Source organism: Amblyomma maculatum, chromosome 8 (assembly GCF_055883805.1).
Source record: "Amblyomma maculatum isolate TAMU_Amacu chromosome 8, ASM5588380v1, whole genome shotgun sequence".
Classification (NCBI taxonomy): domain Eukaryota; kingdom Metazoa; phylum Arthropoda; class Arachnida; order Ixodida; family Ixodidae; genus Amblyomma; species Amblyomma maculatum.
In genome coordinates, this window is record NC_139351.1 from 89259901 (window position 1) to 89277663 (window position 17763).

General features: G+C 41.9%; 1 protein-coding gene across 1 annotated transcript; it reads left to right on the forward strand.

Annotated features, from left to right (window-relative positions):
* Positions 1-64: 64 nt before the first annotated feature.
* Positions 65-17390, forward strand: PIG-B (phosphatidylinositol glycan anchor biosynthesis class B). Its single transcript, XM_084576764.1, has 8 exons — positions 65-289; positions 367-508; positions 990-1107; positions 1408-1640; positions 4501-4647; positions 5690-5947; positions 9552-9827; positions 15846-17390. Exons 1-8 carry the CDS (start codon positions 235-237, stop codon positions 16138-16140), a joined length of 1524 nt encoding a protein of 507 aa, XP_084432890.1. The 5' UTR covers positions 65-234; the 3' UTR covers positions 16141-17390.
* Positions 17391-17763: the final 373 nt, after the last annotated feature.

Sequence of the window (17763 nt, forward strand, 5' to 3'; positions counted from 1 at the left end):
ATCGGACAGACTTTTTTTTTTTTGTAGTAGCTATTAACGAGCCGTTGCTAGACTCGCCACTCCTAGCCAAATCAAAGCGGGCCGGTCAGCGCGCGCGCTGGCTTGTGCGAACGTTCGAATTTTAGATTGTGTGGTGCGTGCTTTGGGAGGCAGAAAGGACCGACTTCGCAAAGGGGGGTGGTCCATTGCAGAGTCAGCATTTGGCCAAGAAGCGAAGATTTGTGATCTGCTTGAATGGCCGAGCTAGAGCAGCGATCAGAAGAGGTGAAAGAGGAGCCGAAGGAAGAGGGTGAGCAGCGGTGATGCGATCGTGGCAGCAGTGATTTGTTCTAATTTAAGGGTTGTTTCGTGATCTTACTTTTCCAGAGGGCAACAAGGAGTTCCCCAAGGTGTTCTTCTTGTTTATGTTTGTACTCTTCCGGCTCGGAGGAGCGTTCTTCGTTAGGACCGCCTTCGTTCCCGATGAATACTGGCAGTCGCTGGAAATCGCCCACAAATTTGTTTTCGGGTGAGATCTAGCAGTTCGATCTTGCTTCGCGCGTTCTTAAATTGTGGTGCAGCCTTAATTCAGTTTTGATTGAAGCGTACTCTTGTTGAACTCAACTAAAAAGAGACTAATATCTTGCGAAATATAGTAATATGCGCTCACATGCAGTAATTGGGCTAGTTAAACTTATTCAGACGTGCTAAAGTTACACGAAAGAACACACACAAGAGAGGACCCTGGGCGATCGAACGCTCGTCCCTCCCGTGTTCAGTAGGGATTTTTTCCCCAGCAACTTGTCCAACAATATGTTATATTGAAAGTGTTCTTTCAATCTATTTCCTCTTCCAATATTGCTTGAACTTTCAAGTCAGAAGCCAAATCTTGCACTAGAAGTTGGTCAGCAGTCTAGTGTGCAACAGAAGCGAAAAACTCAAGATTTGTTTGTGCTGCTTAAGCGCTTAAAGAATAGACAGTTGTTAAAGAGTATGCCGTTTTCCTTCAGGTATGGTTACCAGACATGGGAATGGAAGTATGCCATTCGAAGCTCTGTTTACCCAATGTTCATCGCGGCCCAGTATTACCTGCTCAAGATATTGAAGATCGACACTGTGCTCATGGTGGTAAGCTGTTCAGAAGGCACCATTGACGTTGTCGTTTGCTCTACAATGTGGCAGTGGACTCACTACATGAAACAAAAACCTTCAAACTGAGCGGGATGGTTGCATCCGATATGACATGATTGCGTTTGCTTTTTCAATATTACATAAATGCTTACGGGAGCAGCATTGTGCAACGAAAACAATGCACAGAGTGTTCTGTCGGATTCAGACCAGAAGAGGGTGGTTCATTTGAAAGCTCACCTGAGCGTACCTTTAATAAGGGAGTGATAAACATGTGATACCCTTTCACACTACTTGCAGACTATGGTACCACGCCTCGTTCAGGCCATCATGTCAGCTTTTGGCGACTACTGGACTGTGGAGCTGGGCCGTCGCCTCTTTGGCTACCAGGGTGCCTGCTGGACATCGTTCTGTGTGGTCTCCTCATGGTTTCTGCACTACACTGCCTCTCGGACCCTGACCAATGTCGCCGAGCAGGTCTTTACCGCGGGAGCTCTCTCCATCTACCCATGGAGGGGTCAGAAGCTGCCAGGGTAAGGACACACACACATGTACGCACACAAAAAGTAAAGGGAGTAATTACTCGTTGGCATCCACTCAACCGCAGGCATATGGCTGTGAAGGAAAGCTGTATCAGAAACTTTGTAGTTAAGAAACAATTCGTCCTGGTCCTGGTTAGCTCAGTTGGTAGAGCAACTAAGCGGTAGTCGCAGATTCGATCCCCCAAACTAAGATGAATTTGTTTTTAAATACGAAGTTTCTGAGAAAGCTGTATAGCTTTCCTTTGTAGCCGTATGTCTGCGGTTGGGTGGACGTCAATAAGTAATTACTCTATTATTACATATCTACTCCACCTTGGCAGTTTCCCCTAAATATTCCACCAACAAAAAGTAGATATAGAGTGTACAAATGTCAGGTTGCTCATCTTGGACAATATACTTCTTGGCAACATTGCTATGTACAGTGTGATAACTTTCCTTGACAATGCAGCCAAAGCTTCTGAAATGAAACACACCTTCTCTCTTAGTGGAATAGTCTGGTTGCAGTTAATATGTTACTTTCAAAACGTACCATATGAGTGTGTACTTCTGATATAACTGCCAATTTTCATTGGTAAGAGTCGCATCTAAAACAGTTTCCGATTACAGTAAATTGTTTAGGCATGTCCAGTTACAAGTAGCTTCCATGGACAGAGCCAGCTACACTAGTAAAAGATAAAAGCAGCTGTGTAACGAGCAACATATCAGGCAGCTGTCCTGCGGTCAAACTGTTGGAGGATTTATGCATTTACAGGTGCTCCATCCCTGTGGCTTTCTTTACTTTGCCAATGAAAAGGTCGTTGCCAAGTGTAGTGCACATGTGCATTAGCAAATGCACCTTCACTAAATAATGGCACTTAGATGGAAAGGTTATGCTGACACAAAGAAAGCTGCATACAAGATGGAGGAAGGGACATAACATGCTGATGCTTTCTCAATCTTCATCATCAGCAGCAGCTGGGCTATACCCGCTGCAGGGCGAAGGTCTCTCCCATATTCCTTCAGTTAACCCGGTCCTGTGGTAGTTGTATTCACTTGACTCCTGCAAACTTTTTAACCTTATCTGCCCACCTGACTGTCTGCCACCCCTGCTACTCTTTCTTTTCCTTGGAATCCAATTTTTTACCCTTAGTGACCACCAGTTAGCTCTCTTTGAGCTGCATGTCCGGCCCATGCCCATTTCTTCTTGATTTCCACAAGAATGGTCAGTAACTTGAGTTAATTTCTCTGACCCACTGTACACACTTGCTATCTTTTAGTATTACACCTACTGTTTTCCGTTCCATAGCTCTCTGCGTTATTCTCAACCCTTTTCATTAGCCTCCACATTTCCTCCAGCCTCCAGATTTGGGCACTTTCAGACTTACGTTTGGATAAAGAGCCAGCTGCGTAGTGAAAAATCCTCAGCACCAACTGTAAAAGTGGTACTTCGAGAAATGTGTAAGTGGTAAACAGGCACTAAGGATGGTGGTAGGAGGGAGGCAACCAAATGTGCTGTTGCATTGTAAGTATGTATAATCCTTCTGGGGTTCTCTACATTGACTGTTCTGTATATGTGCTGTTGCATGATGTAGAGACGATTTGTCATACTAAATTTGTTCTCTGAATGTGGAGTGGTTTTGTAACGTTAATGCAAGGAGCACAATGAGTTGTTTGTAACATAGTTATAATTGGGTTACTCCTTTATTTGTGTTGCCAAAGCACTGAGGTTTTCTGGTGAGTGGCATCTCCTTAAGCAAATTTAATTTGGGCCTTTATGGTTATGAATTTGTATTTTTTTTTACTTTGCCATATGTTGCTTATGTTCATAGCCTGTGCTTATTAATGCCTTCTATGAGCTATTCATTTCAGTTTTGAAGCAAATTCGCTCTTGGCACATAACATAAATATGTTATGTGTTTAGAACATGTTTAGCTATTACTGCAAAGCTTGCATGCATGTACCAAGAAAATGAACATTCAATTGCATTTGAGCAGTCTTTTGCAGTAAAAGCTTCTTCAGGTTTAGGAATTTTAATGACTAAGTATAATTATACCATGTTATTTAAAAAAAAAAAAAAAGCTTCTTGAATGTAGCTTAAATGTAAAATGAAGAGATTGGCGCCATTCGGAGAATGAAGTCTGTAGCTCGGTTTGCAATATGCCCTAGTATTGTAAAGAAAACATGGCTACGAATTTGCGATAGAAGTTGACTTGGAAACAAGATGCTTACATATTTTACTGATAGGACAAACCATATACATATAAAGGTTTTAAAAGTTTTTTTGTGAAGCTACCTCGTTTTTACTTTCAATTTAAGTGAACATACAGGGAGATTTTGGTACCCAACATTGGCACCAGTTACTTATTGTTGGGGTTGGATGAAACAGCGCGAAGAATGAGCACGAAGACAGAAAAGGGCACAAACATTTCTATCTTCATCCTCGTCCTTCCCACTTTTTCATCCAACATAAGCAACCAACTAGCCCACACCTCAACGCTAAGAAAACACTGCACATTGGGTCAGTGATACTAATGAGGATGAAAGAAGATGCATACTAAACAGCAAATTTAATACCTGTAGGCTGGAAATAAAAGAAAATATGGGGGATAAATTATTGGCAGGATTTGCACTGCTCTTATGTGTGCATTTTGCTTACGCTGCTACTGTGATGCCTCTCGGCAACACGCAGTTCAGTGATATACTATTGGTTAAATAATAATTGGCATGCCTTTCTGGTCTTGGTGTAGCATTTTAGAGGCAGGACCTTAGAGTGGAAAAGCGGCAGTCAGCGACAATAGTGCAGCTTGGTCCCTTAGCATGGTCACTAGGCTTGATAGAACTCGTACACCAATGCCATTGGTGCCACCTGCAGCACCTCCTGGGGCTACCTGTGGTTGGTGGGCCTGTCCTGCATGATGCGGCCCACGGCTGTGGTCCTTTGGTTGCCCCTCATCGCCCTGCACCTTGCCAGAGAGTCACATTCCAGGATGTTTCTGCTCAAGAGGCTAGTCTTCACGAGGTCTGTACCACTTTTTTTGTTTTACGCATCTGGTGGCATTTTATGGTGAAACAGGTCCCGTTGCCAAACTAAGGAGCACGTGTAAGCAGAACGTTTCATGGTGATGGTGTCTGTCCAGTGTTAAGTAACTTTCCCTGAGGTCAAGAGTGCTAGGTGTAGTGCGATAATAAATGCGTTTTCTTTTTATTATGAAATTTTGACATGAATTTCTCTAAGTTCTCCTAGGAAAGAAACCAACAGTCAGCGAGGCCAAGGAAAGCGTAGGGGATTTTTTAATGTCTTTTTGCGATTGACGTGAAATAGTACTGTAATCATTTTAGGGAGAAAGATACAAAGTAAAAGGAAAAACAACACGGTGATGATGAGAACCGAACCCATGACCTCTGAATATCGCGTCTGGTGCTCATACAAACTGAGCTACAGTGGTGGCTGTCCAATCTTCTATATTTTTGGGGGGGGTATTAGTGTTGCCAGCAACAGAACTTTGAGAGAGTTCACTAGCGTCGCCCTCATTCATAGCGGTAAACATGTCCACCAAGTCCACCAGTTATACATGCAATGAACCGGTAGAGCTGAAGTTTAGGCTAAACCATGTTATCCGCGGTTTATTTGCAAAGTGCTAGAAACAGATAACAGGTAAGTGGTGTATAAGGTTGTCCAAATGCATTCTTCCTTTAGAAGCAGCTCCGTGCGGCCACTGTGACGTGCACTGTCTTCTGCCAATCAGCAAGTTGAGCCATACTTTTCAGTGAAACCGTGTGCTTTAATAATAATAATAATAATAATAATAATAATTGGTTTACAGGAAGGGGAAGGCACAGTGTCTCTCACACTTGTTTCTGTGGACACCTGAACCGCGCCATAAGGGGAGGGAGGAAGGTGGGATTGAAAGTGGAAAGAGAGAATGAGGAGCCGTAGTGGAGGGTTACGGAGTAAGTTGGACCACCTGGGAATCTTTTAATGTGCACTGACATTGCACAGCACATACAGACGCCTCTTCGTTTCGCCTCCATCGAAAAACATGCTCCTCATTTTCATGTAGTGCGTGCTGCTTTGGAGCCCTGATGCTGTGTGACCGGTGGTACTACCGCAAGTGGGTGTGCACCCCGTGGAACTTTGCACGACTGAACTTTGTGGCTGACGTGGGCGCCCACTATGGCAAGAACCCATGGCACTGGTACTTCACCAATGGGCTGCCCGCTGTGCTGGCCCTGCACCTGTTGCCCTTTGTGCTGGGCATTCGGGTGGGTCGCTGTCGTCTGCTCGCAGCTGTCATCATCTGGCACATGCTGGTGCTCAGGTAAGCAAGAGCTTGCCGAAAGAGTTTCTTGTTTTCTAGTCGTCAAATGATGCTACAAGCAGCAGACCTTCATAGGCAGGGCAGGTAATTCATGGTATTGTAGGAGTGTATGATGGTGAGAGTAAACATCATGCTAGTCTTGTAGTGGTTGTGAGAAGGGTATCATGGGAGGGCTCCAATGAAGCTTGTAGTTGTAAGAATGAGTACAGGAGGACACTGTGTGAGCATGGCAAAAGAACTATCTTCACCAGTAAGACCTTCTTGTAGCATATTGTGTAATGATGCTACGAAAAAAAATGATTAGGGAAGGTAGTGTAAGATGTGGGAGTGAGGGTGAATGTTGAATTAGGCCTAGTTATGGGCAGTGCTACAGGAGAGCGCTTGGTTTTTACAAATCATACCCTTACAGGCAGAGCTTAAATGTCTCTTGGATTTTTTCGTATTCAAGCTGCTTTGTCCATTTCAGAGTCTTCATGGCAAGAAAGCAGGATATACATGCTTTGATATGGCACTTCTGATGACTATTGATATAGTCGGATGCTGGTTTCCTTCTCGAGAAAAAAAAAATGTTGTCCAGCATAAATAGTTTTCTGAATTCTAAAGGGACACTGTGGACAAATGGCAGTTTTCCTGCATCGATATGGTACAGTATTCTAATCACAAAGAAACCACTGCATATTGCTAGAAAATAAAATGCAAATGTCTACGTCATTGGCCAGCTTCGAGAATAGGGTAAAATGCATCCATCTGAAAGCGGGTCCCAGAGGATATGCTGCACCACCATTCAGTTCAAAATGGTGAGTGAATGGTACGTGGCAATTTGTTTTTCGGTTAGGACTTCACAATTTTTAATCCGCTGATTGGAATATCTTGAAGTATAGACACAAGATTTTGGTTATATTTTCCTTATTGTTAATGGCACTTTAGACATTACTGTACATGAATCACCATGTAGTATTCACCTAGGACTACTGAAAAATATATAACAGCTTTTTCATCCTCACTTGTTTCATTTATGGCAGCCGAATGATGGCTATGACATCAGAGGCAGTGTAAGTGATGTGAAGGATGAAAGAATTGGATTACCATTGCTACTGCTTCACTCATGACTGCTGTTCTTGAGGCAGGCTGGCTTTAACACAGCAGTGAATCAAAACGATAGAGTAATCATGTCTTAGCTTTTTGATCTGTTACGTGGCCTATACGTAGCTGTGATGTCATAGCCATTTCTGGGCTATTGAAATCGATACAGGTGGGAGGATATATTTCATAATAAGCTTTTTAGTGGTCATAGGCAAACACTACTTTGTGATTCACGTTTAGCAATTTCTTACACATCGTTAAAAAGAACAAAATTCGCAACCAAAAATAAAGTCTCTGCTTTTTTTAAATACCATTATTCTGGTGATAAAGGCATCTTTTGCTGGCAAACTTCAACACACTTGGAAAAAAACCAGAGAATCAATGTATATCGAGAACAATTATTAAATAACATGTCCCTCAGTGCCCCTTTCATATTTTTCAGCAAGCAGGAAGGAAATTATAAATTTACATGGAAATTCAGCATTTTTCTGTCTTGTTAAAAAGTGTTGAAGTGCTCATTTGTGCTAAACTAGTTTTGCTTGTGTACTCCGCCACGTTGAAAATGACATTGTTTGCAGTGAGAGATACCTGGTCCTGTTTCAGTTGAATTTTCTCCAATTATTTGTGGGGGCTTGGCACACTGGGGCGGGGCTGCAGTCACCTGCACTCTTCGCCAGAAAACTTCACTGTACCTGTGCTGCTGTGTTTGTCTATCATGTAGCAAGCTCGCAGTTGAGGCAGGACTAAACACAAGCTGTCTGCTGTCCACATTGTATGTCCCACCAAAGTGCATGTTTCTTGAATTTCAGCTCTGCTGTCGTCGATTGCCCAGAGACTTTGTTTTCTTCATACCCCTCCTACTTTTGCTATTCATCTTTCTACAGCTCACTGCACTGTTTTTGCTTTAATGGAACCAAACACCAACAGAACGGCATCTTCCGATCGTGGTGGAAATGAAAAGGTCTTACTTCATAATGTATAGAAAGAGCACTTCAGTATTTATGGAAAGAGGATTTATAATTTATAACGTGGCATTGAAAATCACATAAAAGAAACTAAAGTGCAGTCTTGTAGTAGACCGTCACACTTCTTGATATGTAATCCACCAAATAACCACATCTCGAGAAAATATCAGTGATTTCTTTAGGGCACAGCATTCTTTTTCTTTTAGGAGTGCTCGTCATGTTTTATTATACGTCGTGCTCTCTCCAGTGTGCCCTTCACTAAAAAGCAATTCTTCCTTTTTGATTGTCAATGACCTGTTTTTAGTTTTTGTCGCTAGATGGTGCCACAGTGTTTTGAATATCCTAAATGAAGTGGTAACCACAGTCCACTAAACTTTCTCTCTGTACCATTAGAGTACTGAGTGTGAAACTGAAATAAATGCTATTCTATATTAAAAATTAATAATTATTTTCTGGCAGGCGAGATATTTATTAGCTTTTGCTACGTCTGTTTACCTGATGCACAGTTGCCATCACGCTCGCTGATCATAGTTTCCAGAATGGACTGCATAAAGACGACTGGAGCATGCACTCATAGAAACATGTCATTATAAGTTAAGTTTTTTTACACAGTTTTAAGCAAAATCACTGTGGTGTCAACAACTTTAAACAGTAAGCTTTTAATAGCATCAGGGAAAATAGATGCTTATAACCTTTGGTTCAGTTTCTTTGAAGAGACATTGAGAATAATGTTCAGAGGCAGTAGCTGCTTTGTCTTCGTCTGTTCAGTTTTGAGCATCGTCATGAGCCTTCACCAGGTTATGGTCAAACCGAAGCTTAAATTTCTTTTCACCGCGGCTGCACACCCTTTCCCCTTTAAACAGGGCCGAAAATCGCAAAAAAAGAAAAAGCGACTTTTTGAAAATGACACTTTGGAAACCTTCTGTCCATCTTCTACATACGAACTGATCTATTCACTTCCTGGGCCATTAATTCCACTTCGTAAGGTGCAAATGAGCTGAATAAATCCAATCTGTGTTCATTTTTCTCGTTTCCTTAAAACACATTTTTTATGATTTGCTAATTTACAAGAAGGATGTCTTCGCATTTAGAGCAGATAAAGAAATAATCTTTATTGAAGCATGCTCCTGTATGCTGGGAACAAATTTCTCATTTTGCGCTTGGTAATTTTTTTGCATGCTCTAATTTAAATAACTCATAAATCACTTTTTCTTACCGAAGTTCAACAGGTTGTAAAATTACTAATATTGCCTTAATCGAAAAGTAATTCCTACTTTGTATTCTTTATACTGTATACTGTCAAGCCACACGTCAATAATAGTTTAGTCCTTTTTTTTTTCTTTATTGTTTCTATAAACAAAGGAGTGAAAATGTATAATATTTTGAAAACAAATATTAGACATTTTAGAATATTAGACACCGAAAAAAGATTACATATTTGAAATCGGTGTAAGAAACTGTTTAAGACTACATTGCCATTGCGCTTAATCTAAATGTATAGAAAAATGTTCCAAGAGCCCCGTTTCCCCTCCCGTCACAACTGCGGTGTTCCACAGCCTGGTGAGCCACAAGGAGTTCCGCTTCCTGCTCCCCATCTTCCCGCTGGCCATGTGTGTGTGTGGGGCAGGCATGGCGCGGCTGCCGCAGTCCTGGGGCCTCACACTGGCAGGGGTGCTGGCGGTGTCCTTCTTCCCGCCCGCCCTCTACTTCGGTCTCTTCCACCAGAAGGGCACCATTGAGGCCATGGACTTCCTGGCCAAGGAGCTGGAGCAAAGGCCCGGACGTACCAGCGTGGCCTTCCTCATGCCGTGCCACTCCACGCCTTTCTACAGGTGACCACCTCTATGTTCCTTCCTTGCATACTTACTGAATTGTTTTCACATCTCTGTGTGACAAAGATCAAATGCTTGACCGTGATGGGCTAGACACATCAGTTAAGTCACAAATAAACCGGTTTTCCGACTAGGTATTTTTTTTTTTTTGAGACGGAAATTCAGTTCCCTACCTAGTGGTCTGAAACAATTAACGTAACACAGCAGCTTAAAACAGCAATTATAATATGCGCTATTATGGGCGATGCTCAACTGTGCTTGCATATGTTTGAACCCTAATATCTTACAAGTGACCCCCGCTAATTATGACAAAAAACTCTGTATGATAGAAACTAAACATTTTTTGTGACAGAACTTCATTGGAATTGTAGAAGAATGCACTGAAATTTTTCCGCTCTACTTCTTTAGACTGATATTGATCGCGAGAAATACACAAAGCTGTCTTTGTATGTATTGCAAAGAATGGCTCACCCTTTGAAAATTCCCACTGTGGTGGCTCAGTGTGGCTCTACCACTTGGCTGCAAAGTTCAAAGTCACATGATCGAATCCTGGCCGCAGCAGCTGCAGCATTTCTGAAATGCCCATGTGCTGTGCGGCGTCAGTGCGTTTTGAAGAACTCTCATTGGCCAAAGCGAATCTATAGCCCTCTTCCAACTTACCTTAATTACATGTTGCATGCATTTCTCTGTCACTGCTCTACGCTTTTGGCCAAGGCATCCCCTTATCTGTGTATAGCTTGCCTAATGCCGAAATGTTCAGGGGCTGGTACTCTTGTTTCCTTTTGCGATATACTCTGTAGAGCCATATCAAGCTAGGCATGCAAAATGAAGTCCTGATGAGGCCACATTCCGCATATTTTCAGTTGCTTGTTTTGAAAGGGTGAGCACATTAAAAGGCCCAAAACGTGCTTATGTGTTTGCGTAATGACTTCTTACAGCAAGAATGAGCCGTAAAATGTATAATCAAGATCATGAAAGCTCTGTTAACAGACTCTGGATGTAGACCTATGAGAAGCCATCAAAAGTTGCGTAATTAAATGTCTGGGACGCTGAAAGTTTTCTTTCTGTGCACTCTAGGCACGTTCATCACACAAAATTTGAAAATCTTTTTCCCGTTTGGTATTAATTTTTGATTAATCAGGCAAAAGAAGCTCTTAGACACTGTTCTGATTAAGGGACTAATTACTCATTGACATCCACCCAGTCGCACCCATACGGCTACAAAGGAAAGCTATACAGGTTTCTGAGAAACTTCCTAGCTAAAGAAAAATTCATCCTAATCCAGGGATCAGGATCAATGAGTAATTACTCCCTTATTACAAATCTGCTCCACCTTGGGGGATTCCCCTAAATATCCATCAAAAAAATGTTCCGATTGCGTTGCCCACTCATTAGCTGATGCAGTGTTGAAGACGTGAGCTGTACACAGGTTGTTGCACTCAGATAAAATAGTCAGTAATATCACTCTGGAAATTACTTGCAGCTTTTGTATATCCTGAAAAAGTTCTTCATTCTTAGTGGCAGTGAATGTGCATCTTGGAGGATTCCTTTAGCATGACATAAGACAAGCACCTCTTCGAGAGGAATGAACGAGACAGAGTGGGCTAGACACCAGCTAATCAGGTATTTAAGTTGATGGGAGTTGGTTTAGGCCGGTGAGAGAGAAGTTAAGCTAAGCAGTGTTAATCAGATCTCCGTTAAAGCTGGATAATTCAGGGACCCTGTCGAGTCCTTTCAAATGTGCACTTTATTATGGCGTCGAATTTTCTTTAGCAGAGGCTGTAATTGTTTCACATAATGTTGCATATGTTTACTAGCGCTGTCGAAGATGGTGAGCCTCTCGGCTCACCCGAAAGCATACATGTCTTGCACCGTTTGCTGGAGCTGTGGAAAGTTTTTTACATGCTAATTTCACACATGAGCAGGGGTGCAACAGCTGCGCCATAAGCGTGAAATTTGTTAAACTTGCACCACGCTGCGCCAAAATGCTCTGACTATCCGCAAAAGTTTGCCATGCTCGGGGACAATTTTCTCCGGCCGTGATATGGCCAGTCACGACGTTTCAGACAGTGCAGTGTGCGTCACTGACCTATCTTGCATCCACATACCTCCGCCGCTTTTGAGTGCGCTAAAATGCTGAGGTTTGAGGATGCTTCACCACATAGATCGCTGTACACTGATTTTGTTTTTTTATGCATCGCATGCTTGTAATGAATGTGTCTCTAGCTTTTTGTGCAGCTCTTGGAAGTTTTTGGTATTTTGTTGGGCCATTCAAGTGGTGTGAAGATTGGCAGATGACTATTAATGTTAAAAAAATCAGTTTCTTTATCTGTAACCAGAAAGATACACCAATCAAATTTTCAGTACACATTAAACAACATTCCTCTTGATTCAGTGTCTGAATATAAATATTTAGGCATAACACTAACCTCTGACCTCAGATGGGATTCTCATGTTAACAATCTCACATCAATCGCCTTAAAACAGTTATTTTTCATTAACAGACGCCTCAAACTAGCACTATCGGAAACAAAGCTACTTGCGTATAAGACATATGTCAGATCAATTCTAGAATATGCTAATGTTGTTTGGTTTCCTTTCACTAACAAGCTTATTAAACAAATAGAAGCAGTGCAGAGGAAGGCGGTCAGATGTCATCATCATCATCATCATCATCAGCCTGATTATACCCACTGCAGGGCGAAGGCCTCTCCCATATTTCTCCACTTAACCCGGTTCTGTTTCCACTTGACCCCTGCGAACTTCTTAATCTCATCCGCCCACCTAACTTTCTGCCGCCCCCTGCAGATGTATACATATTTAATAAACACAGGTTGACAGACTCACCAACAGAACTACTCAAACACGCTGGACTACTAACCCTTCAAAACAGAGCAAAACTAGCGCGCCTTAAACCATGTACCAACTCATACACAATCAATGAAAAGTCGACACTTCAAGATACATATCAAAATCACAAACGCAACAAACACGTAATAATCACATACACACTCTAAACGAGTTTTCATTCTATACTGACACTTTCAAATATTCATACTTTCCTTGTGCTATACGCGAATGGAACACATTGAACACATCAATTGTTACTCGCCCATCATTAAATTCCTTCAGCACACGTGTGGAAAATCAACTACTTATATCTCAGTAATTATTGAGTTCTTATGTCACTACGAAGTTATTCCTTCCGTTTGTGTTTTCGCTTGTGGTTTTATTTGTCCGCCAAAATCTTGTCACATGCTCCTCATTCTTGTTTAATTGCTATACGTATATCTTCTTATGTATAATCTCGTGTCATATTTTTTATGTACTTTGATTAATTATCATTGTTATTTTTTCTGCCTCTGTACTTTTGAATTCCCTCCCTGTTATGATCCCTGATGGGATTGACAGTATCGAATAAATAAAAAAAAATAATAAAAATAAATGTACAGCAAGGTTATTTTTACCGTGTCTCGTCTATAGACTCCCTTTCCCATCATCAGATAGTGTAGGAGGTGCATCAGTTATGGCTTTTGTGTTTATGCTAATATAACTTGAGCTGGTACATGTGGAATTTATTTCTGGTGTCAGCAGGTTGGGAAATGCACAGCAACCTTAAGTTTTTAATTCCATAATGCTGCAGTAGAGCCAAAGACTGCCAAAATTCATTTATGGATGCTGGAACATTGAAATACTGTACAGTCGGTTTGACAGTAAAACATTTTTTTATGACTCTTGCAAGCAAGATAAGATCCAATGATTAAGATTGACAAACTGCGCTAGATGCAAAAACAGAATGCATATTCTCTAGCTCTTTCCATTTTTATTTAGCCACCCAAATTTGAATAATTAACTTCCTTGGTTTTATGGCCCACATTCTCTTTTTTTTTTAGTGTGATAGCACCCCTTGCAGTACACAATGCTTATTTACAGAAATAGGCACGCCGGATTGCTAAAGGAAATAGTATAAGCGCTGGCCCTTGCTAGATTTTCTTTGGATCACATTCATACGTTCCGATATTGGCGTCTCTTCATTTTTTTGTGCCAAAAGTAAGGTTTCCTTCCTGTTTAAAGACTCCGTAATTTTAATTCATGCTGCAAAGTGCAGTTTTTTTTTTTTTTTCTTTTTTCTTTGAGTTGCTCCAAATATACTGCTCCAAAAATTGCGACAAATCCTATTTCAGCTGTTGCACCCGTGCATGAGGCAGCAATTGCAGATTTTCTCACGATGTAAATTTCTTTTATTCAGCACATTTTAGGAATTTTTTTCTTCTTAAAGATAACTTTTACTTCACTCCTAAGCTCTATATAGCGCCAATGGCGGCACTGTGAACACGGCATCATCACGGTGACTCTCTGACTCACTGTAATGCCAGAATTAGCATGTTAAAATATCCTTTTTTTCCTACACATTGTTGCGGATTGAAAGAATTGATTCGCTGCTAAGCAGTTGACCGTCTGAATTATTGAATTCTTTGTTTTGTTAATTAGTTGTTACCCAAGCTGATCTTCACATTATGTTCCTTTTTTTAAACTCTTGATGATTGATTAATTTGTGCATTTATGCTTCGCTTTATTTTAGGAAATGCTTTATTACAATAGCAAATGTTCCTTTTTCGTGTTTTGTTCTCACGGCTCAGAGATACAAGTGGCATTGTATAGACTATAATTTAATTCATTTTTGCCCCGCCGAGGTGGCACAGTGGTTACGGCGCTCGACTGCTGTTCCCAAGGGCGCGGAATCGAATCCCAGCCTCGGCAGCCGCTTTTCGATGGAGGTGAAAAGCAAGGCGCCCGTGTGCTGTGCGATGCCAGTGCACGTTAAAGAACCTCAGGTGGTCGAAATTTCCGGAGTCCTCCACTACGGCGTCTCTCATAGCCTGAGTCGCTTTGGAACCAACCAATCATTTAATCCATTTTTTTCTTGCATCTGCTATTGTCATTATTCTGTATTTTGTATGCCCCTCCTGCTTGGGCCACGCCTAGGCTTGCAGTATTTTGTAAATAAACAATTCAGATGCGACGATACATCTTGTATCCTGCTGCGCTGCAGTCTTAAGGTGCTTGGCTTGTGGTGAAAATTGTGTGGGCGAGATCTGTCCGCGAGGTGTGTCCACAAGGTTCCGCAGGATATCGGTGGGTTCCTGATATATAGTGGCTAATAGTTATAGTTAGTGACAGATAATAATAGTGACTTGAGAAGGGGAAAGCTCTCTTTCTCTCCCTCTCGAGGAATCAGGAAGGTTCATTCCAAGGAAAGCAGCAGGTTGGCCAAAAGGCTTTGCTGCACGTAAGGTGACTTTTTATTATAACGTGCTGAATAATGCTGTTGGAACTGCCAAGATTTTGTCTGGTTTCCACCTTGCCGCATGTAGCGCTCTGCATACCCAATCACAGGGTTTCTTTTTCCAAGTTTTTTTGTATTATTATTATTTTTCTTTACAATTTGTTACCGGTTACTTTTTTGTCCTCTCTATGTGGCCATAATTTATTTTGTGGAATACAGCATGCTACAAATGGTGGAAGCTTGCATTTGAAACCTTTTGTAATAATTCTATTGGACCATCTCAGGTCAGTCATGCGAATCAAGTGCAAAAACCTGCTTTTAAAAGACTAGATCTCAATGTTTCACACAAGCGCAGGTGTGACTCTAGTTAGCCTGTGCTTTTATTCTTCCTTCGACTGCATTAACTTATTAGAAGGCTTAAAATAAGCTAGATTGCTTACATAATAACTTCCTCTCATAAAAATGAGTTCAGAACTATAATTGAGGCCCTGAAAGCAGCGTACTGTCACAAAGTGGGCATATGAAAACCTGCTAGAAATTGCTCTATCATTACAGGGTGCGGTATTTTTATCTTGAAATGATGGGATGGTGAGAGTAGCATTGATACAAAATTTTGACAATTTCCATCCCACTGATTTATAACTTGTAACCGCAAGAGGAAGACAGTTTTACTTGTGAATGAAAGTGTCCCCGTCAGTGAGACATGACCGTATTCATCTCTTTCCTTTCAGTCACATCCACCGCCGTGATGTCAAGCTGAAGTTCCTGTCATGTGAGCCTAACATCAAGAATAAGAAAGGGCATGTGGACGAAGCCCGCGAGTTTTTCCAGGATCCCATCAACGGCCTCAAGGCATTTGGGCTCGGAGGCCTGACCGACTACATTGTCATCTACAACAGCCTGTACAAGCACATGCTGGACTTTGTGGTGGACGCTGACTTGAAGTTCCTCAAGGGCTTCCTGCACACCCACTTCCCTACTGCCTATGTGGGCAAAGAAGTGTGGATCTACAAGACGCGGTCATAGTGGCGGCCACTGCTTGACTTCTGGACTAGCCACTTTCAGTGCTGTGTGGTTGCGACTTCTAGAATGTGACACTGTGTTGTGTGAGTGTCTCAGTGTTGTGTGCGTGTGTGTGGAATGTCGAGAGTGAAATAAAGGCGTTGAGGGTAGCTGACTTAGAAGTGTTACACTACTTGTGGTAGGTGGCACTGTCACGGTGTATCGGTAAGTAGTTGTAGTAGTAGTGGCGGTGGTGGTTTAGTCAAGCCAGTGCAAGGGGAAGGGATGGGAGGAAATAGGAAGGTGAAATACAGAGGGTAGCGATAGCAAGAGAGGGTAGAGATTTATACATCTATTCACAATCACACTCACTTCAAGTGCAGCAGTATAAGTGACGCACTTGGTAAAAGTAATGCATTTAGATGTAATGTGGCACGACTGATTAGGGCTTACAATGGAAGCCTTTTGCAACAGTATATGTCTTGGGCTATGTTAAAAGGGCTTTGAGGGCAAGCTGAAATTGACCTGTACTAATAGATTACAGTGGTCTAATTGCAAGAAGGCTGCCCTCGCTGAATACGAAGCTTTTACAATTTAGAAAAAGCCGAGAAATGATATACTGGTGCTGTCACTACCAGTCAATTGTGCAAGCAAACTGCCTCACCATTGAGAATGATCTTTTTCTCATTCTGATCTCTAGGCGATGGCTCAGACCAGAATCCTATCATTTTCTGTCTCTCTGTGGCTATGGATGGGAGATAGAGGTCATCCACTTCTAGGTATAACACTGTCACTACTTTCCAAGCAACATTGTGTCTGACGCAGGTGCATATTGAAACATAGCAATACAAGCAGAGGGACCTGGTGTTGATGCTTCACACTGTCTGGTACTTGGCTTTATTGAGTCGCCGGGTAAGGTGCAATGGCACTTTGAAAGTAGTACCCATATTGCAGCTAGAAGTGGATGACCCTGTACATTGCCATTCACTTCCAGATGCTGATCATGGATTGCCTTTTGGCCTTAAACAAAAATTTCATCTTTAAATCTAATTTTTGTGGACGCAACGCAACTTGATTCTTTTAGCTCCTAAATGTTACCGCAAAAAATACGAACATTGGACAGAGTATTTCCAGCGTTCTCTTTTAACCCACCTATGCAAAATGTACTCAGAAAAAACTTTCTGAATGATAGTCCTTGCATTTCACAGTAACTCGAGTTTTGAGTCTTTAGTCTACAGCTTCTCTGTATAAGCTTGCTGGTTTGGAATGCTATTAATATGCAATGGCTGTCGGACCGCATCTACAGCAATGGCTAATAAATGCTCTTGCTGCTTTTACACGGCCTTTACAGTTTGGTTACAAGCAGACATCTTTTCCTGTGGAAGCAGTGCATACAACTGGCACAGTGTGAAAAGGCTGATGTGCGTCTGCAATCTCTAATGGTTAAGCCTCCACCCTATAGGAGTGCCATCTAACAGCCACCATCGATTGAAAAAGCGGTGTTACAGGGGCTATCGCGGCTACTCTCAAGGCGAAGCTTAAGCACCCCCTAATTCAAACAGTTCAACCATGCTTAACCATGCTTCACACGACTCTCGCTCGTATCACTAGGTTCAAGCCATGCTTAAACCCCCACCCCCCCACAAA

What these genes read in the sequence shown, in the direction of transcription:
- PIG-B (XM_084576764.1), top strand. Translation starts at nt 235, where the DNA reads ATGGCCGAGCTAGAGCAGCGATCAGAAGAGGTGAAAGAGGAGCCGAAG. An exon ending in TCGACACTGTGCTCATGGTG is followed by an intron (nt 1,108 to 1,407) that starts GTAAGCTGTTCA and finishes CACTACTTGCAG; the next exon opens with ACTATGGTACCACGCCTCGT. An exon ending in TGGCACATGCTGGTGCTCAG is followed by an intron (nt 5,948 to 9,551) that starts GTAAGCAAGAGC and finishes GGTGTTCCACAG; the next exon opens with CCTGGTGAGCCACAAGGAGT.